Consider the following 9,210-nt stretch of genomic DNA (forward strand, 5'->3'; position numbering starts at 1 on the left):
CAACATTACTATCCCCCGCCAATTCCTCAATACTCTTTAGGCCCACCACAATATACGGTGTTCAATGCTCAATCATATGCTCGACCTCCCAATCAGCAGGTACGGGCACTAGCTCCAAGGGCCTAGCAGAAAAATTCACTCCATTGGCTGAATCATACTCTAGTCTATTCCAGAAACTGAAGCAAATGGGCGTGATTGGACCCATCGCTCCCCACCATATGCATCTTGATTCACATGGATTTCAAGAAAATGCTAGATGTGAATATCATTCAGGTGCTCCGGGGCATAGCACTGATGACTGTTGGACTTTGAAAAGAGCCATAGAGAGACTCATTTCTAAAAAATTGATTGTAGTGACAAATGGCGAGGACCCTCCTAATGTGACAAACAACCCGTTGCCAACACACAATGATGTTCATTTTGTGGGAATGATTGGCCGAGATCAAGGATACAAGCCGGTCGATCAAGCAAAAATGACAGTGGGAGCGATTCAAGAAGGAACAACTTTGGAAGTAAGTCCAAGCCGAGATGTGCCGTTAATTGTGAAAGGCGCCCCGAACTCAGAAAGGGTAACTTTATGTATGCCTAAGGTATCGAGGTTAGAGGTTCGCTCCAATGTTCCAAGCCCAAGGTTGTATGTCCTTGGAGGCCCTGTGAGCATGTGATTTTTGCCCTAAGCAAATTAATTCCAAAAGTTTCGAATAATTGATCTCTTTATTATTTTACAATTTTATTTTTTGTGTGAATTTTCGTTAAATTTTTGTGTTAATTGGTTGCATTTTTATTCATATTAAAAATACAAAAATATGCATTTGCATTTAGGAATTTAATTTCACATTTTTAAGTATTAATTTATTTTAGAACAAAACATGAAAATCACAAAAATAGTTCACTTTTGCATTTTTATTGTTTTAATTGAAAAATGGTCAGAAAATAGTTTTAAAGTAATTTTAGGCATTAATTAGTTTAGCTTAATTTTTATTTCTGTTTTTGCATCTTTATAAAATCAAAATAATACAAAAATACAAGGTGGAAAACAAAAAGAATAAAAGAAATAAAGAAAGGAAAAAGAGTTACAAAAGGAAGGGCTGCCCAGATTGGGCTCATTTTAATTTCAAACCATTGAGGCCCAAATCGTCCACCAGCTAGCCCCAGCCCAATCCCAGGACCACCCGGTCCAATTGCCTCATATTCAAAACGACGTTGTTTTAGCGTCGTTTAATCATGACCGTCCATCTCCCATCATCCGACGGCCACGATTGATCCTTCAATTTTAATAAAATTGTCCGAGAATTCATTAACCCTAAAACATTTTGTATCTTCATCGTACTCTTCTGTAACACCACCTGCGGAGCCGCCGCCGGCAAACGCCATCATCGTCGTTCACTCTCAAAATAGTATCCCAAATTCCTCTTCTCATCCCCTTTCCAAATACCCAATCCTTTTCCCTCGAATCGACGTCGAGCTCGTCGAATCTTCTTCTAAAGATTTTCCGGCCACGGCCCAAGGTAACCCAAATCATACCAAAATTACACCGTAGGACCGTCACACCCTCCTCTTTCAAACCCCCCTAACCCAGTTTCTCGAATTTGGCCGGAGTGTCTCGAATATTGAATTGAAAGTTTCCGTCCAGGTCCAAAACAACCCAATCGAGCCCAGATTAACACCATAAGACCGCCTGGTCTTTCCCTATCAGACCCCCATGAGTGCTTGGCTCAAATGTGTTCGAATATTGATTTCAAGCTTTCCAGCGGAACCCTAGATAATTTTTTCTTCAACGTTTTCCTTTCTTTGTTTGTTTAATTTTTCTCTTTTTATGCATGTGTTTTCATGTTCATGTCCAATTTCATCAATTAGGTTCAGTGACCGATTGTTTTCTTGTGTTGGTTGTTTTCTTCTTTTTAATCAATCTCCGGTTCTGTTCTTGGTATAGCCATGGTTGTTATGATAGTTTCAGTGGCAGTGGTGCATAATTCTGATTTGGTTAATTCTAGGAGTTTTTAAATTTCCTTTGCTTCATCATCTTTCGTTGATTTGGTTTTGACTTCTAGTTTAATTGTCTTCTGATCTGATTTTGTTAAATGTTTAAATGATAGCTTTAAGTAATAGAACTTTCTGTTATTTGGTTAGTTTGTTCATGATTTAAACCTGTTGGAATTAGGATCTCTAATTGTTTTAGATGTCAATTTGTTAGTTTAATTTCTGTTTATTTTGATTAGTTTAATTCTGTTTTTCTGATTAGAATTATAGGAATTCATTAATTATTTTGAGGTAGTTGATCCTTAATTAGGTCTAGGGGACTGCTGGATTTGGGTAATAATTCCCAAGTGTTTTAAGGGTATTTTGGGAAGGGAAAAGGGTAGTTTAATCAGGTTTGGTAATTTCTGAAATGAAGTAAGGGTAGAATAGGAATTGTAATGGGTTTAGACCCTTCTAGAATGGGCTTTAGTACAGATTTCAACAAATAGGTGTAGTTACTTGTGTAACAAGTCAGAATATAAAGGGGTAAAAATAGAATTAAAATGGGGACTAATGGGAAAAGTGAAAATCTGAAATTGGACCCTAAGTTTGCCTATAAATAGGCATTCATTTGCCTTGCAGAGGAGGCTTTTGGGAATCCCTGAAAATTGCTATAGGTTGGAGCCCTTCTCTCAACTTTCAGATCTGAGATAGAAAATCACAAATTCAAAAAACCAAAAACAATAGAAAACAACAAAACACCAAAATAAAAGTTACTGTTTCATTGCTTCCTTTAGATCATTTTCGAACTTTCAGCCATTAATTCAGCTCTTTGGCTCACTTAGGATCAGAAATAGTTGGAACCTTTCTGCTTCTGTTCTATATTCAAAATTACAGCATTTGGAGTCATTTGTAGGATTAGATCTGTCTGTTTGAGTTCCACTGGGTTATTTGCTGAGTGAGAATGAGATTTTGGGTTCAATTTCAATTTCAATTGGTTTAGTCAAATTGTGTCTGGTTCATTTCTGGTTTCTGCTGGGTTTCAAGCTATTCCTGGACCGATTGAGTTAGCTCTGGGTTGTTGTTGATTCCTGCCTGTTGTTGCTGCTTGTGACTGCTGAATTCCAGTTGATTACCTGCTGCTGACTCCTTCTTTTTCTTCTGTTCTATTTTAAATCCAGGTACACCGTTTAAACTCACACTAATGTAGCATCAAATTGGAGTGAAATGAAGTGATGTTCCAGTTTGTGTTCGCTTGAATAGCTGAAGTTATAATCAATTGAGTGTTATGTAGTTATTTAGCCTTAATTTGTTTGAATTATATTGAACCAGTGATTGTTTAATTAGGACTGTTTTGTTTAACTTGTAGTAGACTGTTAGTTGTGGTTTGGACTTTATTCCTCCTGAAATAGACCCCTAAGTGTAATGTGGGTTGACTACTTTTTTTTTATTGTTATTAAACTGGTAATCAAATGCAAACAACAGCGCATAGGCAGTTGTTCACGTTCGTCTAGGTCTAGTAGACAGGCCATGTATGTATGATTCGAAATCAGAAACTAGCCGTAGACTCATGTGTGATTTAAATGTCAGTAATCATTGTTGAATAAGTGTGATTCATTAGAGTTGATTATAAGTAATCCGGTTTCATTAACATCACTGGCCATCAGTTTTATCAACTACAATAACTTAAAGTGATACTAATCTTGAGTGCAAAATTAGAATTCATAAGTTGACACATGTGTAAAGCTAGGTCCGCAAATCAATTACATCTTACATCAATTGATCAAGCTGGGCTGCTCTAATTCATGAAGCCCAAACAATTCTGGTCTAGCTGCGGAATTTTATAGGCAGGCCCAGTTGATTTGATACCGGGCCTGTGAACTGTTACGGGCCCAGTCTGCCCAATTCCTGAGTAATGAAACTGAAGCTGTTGGGTGAAAATGGCTTGCTTTACTTGTTCAATTATCGGGCCAATTGTTTGATATTGTCTTATGGAGTTTTGGACCTTTCACACACGTTAATTACTCAAGACCTTTTCTTTTATGTTTAGAGGTAAATCAAGTGGAAATTGTAGTTTGCTCTAGGTTGGCCTTTAATCAATATGATGAGACGAGCCTCGCCAAATAAAATGTACAAATGGCGGGGCCCTCAATAAATGCTATAAAAAAAAACTTAGAACTCGGGTGAACCGTTTAGCGAATTCCACGGTTTTCCTCAAAGATAATAACTCGTTAGTCACTTTAGGCGCGTTTTAATAATCTTACCTTCGTAATTACGGTGCAAATTTATGTGACCCAAATCCAAATCTCAACGGAGTCGAAATGTGTTAACAATCACGGGTGCACTGGTGCGACGTGGTTCGAGACGCATTTTCACGACGTTGCAATTCTTTAAAAATAAAAATAAAATAAAATAAAATAAAAGCGGTTTATTAATAAAAAGGCACATAGGTTAGAACATGTTTTAAAATCAGATAAAAGCAAATACAACAGTTGAGCGACCGTGCTAGAACCACGGAATCCGGGAATGCCTAACACCTTCTCCCGGGTTAACAGAATTCCTTACTCGAATTTCTGGTTCGCGGACTGTTAACAGAGTCATAATTTCCTCGGTTCGGGATTCAATCGGTGACTTGGGACACCATTAATCTCCCAAGTGGCGACTCTGAATCTTAATAATAAATCCTGTTCCGATTGTCCTTTAAGTGGAAAAACTCCTTTACACTCTCACGGGTATAGTGCAAAAGGGAGGTGTGACAGGCCCCCCTATCACAAGGCAGAATCAGGGTGGTACGAATGGTATAATGGAGCCGATCGTAATCAAACCTGTCGTGCAACCCCCTGTGACAAATACGAAAACCATTCCTTGGAACTACAACAAAACTGTGATGACCTACAAAGGCAAGGAAATCATAGAGGAAGTGGGGGAAACTGGAGGTTTGACTCGATCAGGGAGGTGCTACTCTCCAGAAGAGTTAAGGAAGGCCAAGCAAATCAGAGAAGGCCAATTGCCAATAAAGAAACCAGTCACTGAAGCAAAGGCGGAAGAGTTTTTGAAGAAGATGAAAGTTCAGGATTACTCAATCATTGACCAGCTAAGAAAGACTCCTGCCCAAATCTCTCTACTATCTCTACTCATACATTCCAAAGAGCATGTCCGCGTACTAATCAAGGTCCTGAACGAGGCACATATCTCAAAGGAGACCACAGTGAATCAGTTCGAGAAGATGGCCAACAGATTTTTCGAGGTGAACAGAATCTCCTTTACTGATGATGAACTTCCCGAGGAAGGAGCCGGGCACAATAAGGGTTTGAACTTGATGGTCAAATGTGAGGGGCATTATGTAAAGCGAGTCATGGTTGACAGAGGCTCAAGTGTGGATGTGTGCCCTCTCTCTACCTTGCAAAGCATGAAGATCAATACAGACAGAATCTGACCCAGTAATGTTCGCATCCGGGCTTTTGATGGCTCAGCGCGAGATACCATTGGGGAAATCAACCTCACCATGACGATTGGGCCGGTTGACTTTGAGATTGTCTTCCAAGTAGTAGACATGGCCACTTCTTATAACTTTCTTCTTGGAAGGCCATGGATCCATACGGCCCGAGCTGTGCCATCCACCTTGCATCAGATGCTCAAATTTGAACATGACAGGCAAGAAATTATTGTTCACGGGGAAGACGAGTCTTCCATTTATAAAGACCCATTAATCCCCTGCATCGAGGCCAAGGAAGGGTCTGAGTCCATTGTCTATCAGGCTTTTGAAGTGGTTGTTGTGGACCATGTCGAGGAAGGAAAGCCCATTCTGCATCCTCGTCTTTCCTCTACATCTGTAATGGTGGCTGTAGTTATGATGAGACAAGGTTATGAACCACGAAAAGGCTTGGGGGCATCATTTCAAGGAATTTCGGAGCCTATTTCTGCGTTCGGTAACCAGGGTACTTTTGGCTTAGGCTTCAGACCAACACAAGTAGACGAAAACAAAGCCAAGCACCGCAAAAAGTATGGATGGGTCTTGCAACAACTTATCCCTTATATTTTCTACACTTTTGTCAAGTCACGACTCCAAGAGGGTCAAAATTCCTCGGCGCATGCAAACATTGATGAAATTTGCCATGGCCTCAGCCAGATGTTCTCTGAAGTGAGTATGATCCAGGCTGGTGAAGGCACTAGTCGTGCCGATATGCAGCTAATTGACCCAGACACCATGCTCACCAACTGGGAAGCAACTCCTCTCCCCACAAGGAAGGAGTCTTGGTAGTTTGCTTTTGCAGCTTCTTTTTGTATTTTGGGTTACTTTCAGGGTTGTAATCCAAACATCTCAGTATGATTGTTTTGTTTTGATGTTAACCCTTCCATCCTTTCGAATTCAATGAAATGCAGTTCAGTTTTCTATTAAGTTTTCTATTTTTCCTTTTCCTAATTCCTGTCATTTTATTTCCATTTCAGTTTTGTTAATGCCGGCTTTAATAACATGACATGCATGCGGAATTCACGCCCAGATCTTAAAAAGCTGTCTAATATCGAAATAATACATCAAGAGGTTGAATATGATGAAGATGAGGTTGTTGAGAAAATAAAAAGAGAGTTGGAACAATTTGAAAACAAGCCTAAGCCAAACCTCAATGAAACTAAGCCGATTAATATCGGAAGTCCTGAAGAAGTTAGAGAAACGAAGATAAGCATTCACACTGAACAAAAAACCAGAGATGCCTTGATTCAACTTTTATTCGAATACAGAGATGTGTTTGCTTGGTCTTACGATGATATGTCGGGTTTAAGTGCAGATCTGGTGGTTCATAAGCTTCCTACGTATCCTGGTTTTCCACTAGTCCAACAAAAGCAACGAAAATTTAAAACAGACCTAAGTGACAAAATCAAAGAGGAAATAATGAAGCAACTGAGCGCCAATGTGGTCAGAGCTGTCCGATACACCACCTGGGTGGCAAATGTTGTGCCTATGNCAGCTTTCGCGAACCTGATAAGTTTTTCTTCAACGTTTCCCTTTCTTGTTTGTTTAATTTTTGTCTTTTTATGCATGTGTTTTCATGTTCATGTCCAATTTCATCAATTAGGTTCAGTGACCGATTGTTTTCTTGTGTTGGTTGTTTTCTTCTTTTTAATCAATCTCTGGTTCTGTTCTTGGTATAGCCATGGTTGTTATGATAGTTTCAGTGGCAGTGGTGCATAATTCTGATTTGGTTAATTCTAGGAGTTTTTAAATTTTCTTTGCTTCATCATCTTCGGTTGATTTGGTTTTGACTTCTAGTTTAATTGTCATCTTGATCGGATTTTGTTAAATGTTTAAATGATAGCTTTAAGTAATAGAACTTTCTGTTATTTGGTTAGTTTGTTCATGATTTAAACCTGTTGGAATTAGGATCTCTAATTGTTTTAGATGTCAATTTGTTAGTTTAATTTCTGTTTATTTTGATTAGTTTAATTCTGTTTTTCTGATTAGAATTATAGGAATTCATTAATTATTTTGAGGTAGTTGATCCTTAATTAGGTCTAGGGGACTGCTGGATTTGGGTAATAATTCCCAGGTGTTTTAAGGGTATTTTGGAAAGGGAAAAGGGTAGTTTAATCAGGTTTGGTAATTTCTGAAATGAAGTAAGGGTAGAATAGGAATTGTAATGGGTTTAGACCCTTCTAGAATGGGCTTTAGTACAGATTTCAACAAATAGGTGTAGTTACTTGTGTAACAAGTCAGAATATAAAGGGGTAAAAATAGAATTAAAATGGCGACTAATGGGAAAAGTGAAAATCTGAAATTGGACCCTAAGTTTGCCTATAAATAGGCATTCATTTGCCTTGCAGAGGAGGCTTTTGGGGAATCCCTGAAAATTGCTATAGGTTGGAGCCCTTCTCTCAACTTTCAGATCTGAGATAGAAAATCACAAATTCAAAAAACCAAAAACAATAGAAAACAACAAAACACCAAAATAAAAGTTACTGTTTCATTGCTTCCTTTAGATCATTTTCGAACTTTCAGCCATTAATTCAGCTCTTTGGCTCACTTAGGATCAGAAATAGTTGGAACCTTTCTGCTTCTGTTCTATATTCAAAATTACAGCATTTGGAGTCATTTGTAGGATTGGATCTGTCTGTTTGAGTTCCACTGGGTTATTTGCTGAGTGAGAATGAGATTTTGGGTTCAATTTCAATTTCAATTGGTTTAGTCAAATTGTGTCTGGTTCATTTCTGGTTTCTGCTGGGTTTCAAACTATTCCTGGACCGATTGAGTTAGCTCTAGGTTGTTGTTGATTCCTGCCTGTTGTTGCTGCTTGTGACTGCTGAATACCAGTTGATTACCTGCTGCTGACTCCTTCTTTTTCTTCTGTTCTATTTTAAATCCAGGTACACCGTTTAAACTCACACTAATGTAGCATCAAATTGGAGTGAAATGAAGTGATGTTCCAGTTTGTGTTCACTTGAATAGCTGAAGTTATAATCAATTGAGTGTTATGTAGTTATTTAGCCTTAATTTGTTTGAATTATATTGAACCAGTGATTGTTTAATTAGGACTGTTTTATTTAACTTGTAGTAGACTGTCAGTTGTGGTTTGGACTTTATTCCTCCTGAAATAAAGCCCTTAGTGTAATGTGGGTTGACTACTTTTTTTTATTGTTATTAAACTGGTAATCGAATGCAAACAGCAGCGCATAGGCAGCTGTTCACGTTCGTCTAGGTCTAGTAGACAGGTCATGTATGTATGATTCGAAATCAGAAACTAGCCGTAGACTCATGTGTGATTTAAATGTCAGTAATCATTGTTGAATAAGTGTGATTCATTAGAGTTGATTATAAGTAATCCGGTTTCATTAACATCACTGGCCATCAGTTTCATCAACTACAATAACTTAAAGTGATACTAATCTTGAGTGCAAAATCAGAATTCATAAGTTGACACAGGTGTAAAGCTAGGTCCGCAAATCAATTACATCTTACATCAATTGATCAAGCTGGGCTGCTCTAATTTATGAAGCCCAAACATTACTGGTCTAGCTGCGTAATTTTATAGGCAGGCCCAGTTGATTTGATACCGGGCCTGTGAACTGTTACGGGCCTAGTATGCCCAATTCCTGAGTAATGAAACTGAAGCTGTTGGGTGCAAATGGCTTGCTTTACTTGTTCAATTCTCGGGCCCAGTTGTTTGATATTGTCTTATGGAGTTTTGGACCTTTCACACACGTTAATTACTCAAGACTTTTTCTTTTATTTTTAGAGGTAAATCAAGTGGAAATTGT

General features: G+C 38.4%; 1 protein-coding gene across 1 annotated transcript; it reads left to right on the forward strand.

Annotated features, from left to right (window-relative positions):
- The first annotated feature begins 185 nt into the window (after positions 1–185).
- LOC109219910 lies at positions 186–5,395 on the forward strand. The gene is made up of 4 exons (XM_019384382.1): positions 186–569; positions 2,776–2,885; positions 2,963–3,036; positions 4,665–5,395. The coding sequence occupies exons 1-4, from the start codon at positions 186–188 to the stop codon at positions 5,393–5,395; spliced, it is 1,299 nt and encodes a 432-aa protein (XP_019239927.1).
- The last annotated feature ends 3,815 nt before the right edge of the window (positions 5,396–9,210 follow it).

This window comes from Nicotiana attenuata, unplaced genomic scaffold (genome assembly GCF_001879085.1).
Source record: "Nicotiana attenuata strain UT unplaced genomic scaffold, NIATTr2, whole genome shotgun sequence".
Classification (NCBI taxonomy): domain Eukaryota; kingdom Viridiplantae; phylum Streptophyta; class Magnoliopsida; order Solanales; family Solanaceae; genus Nicotiana; species Nicotiana attenuata.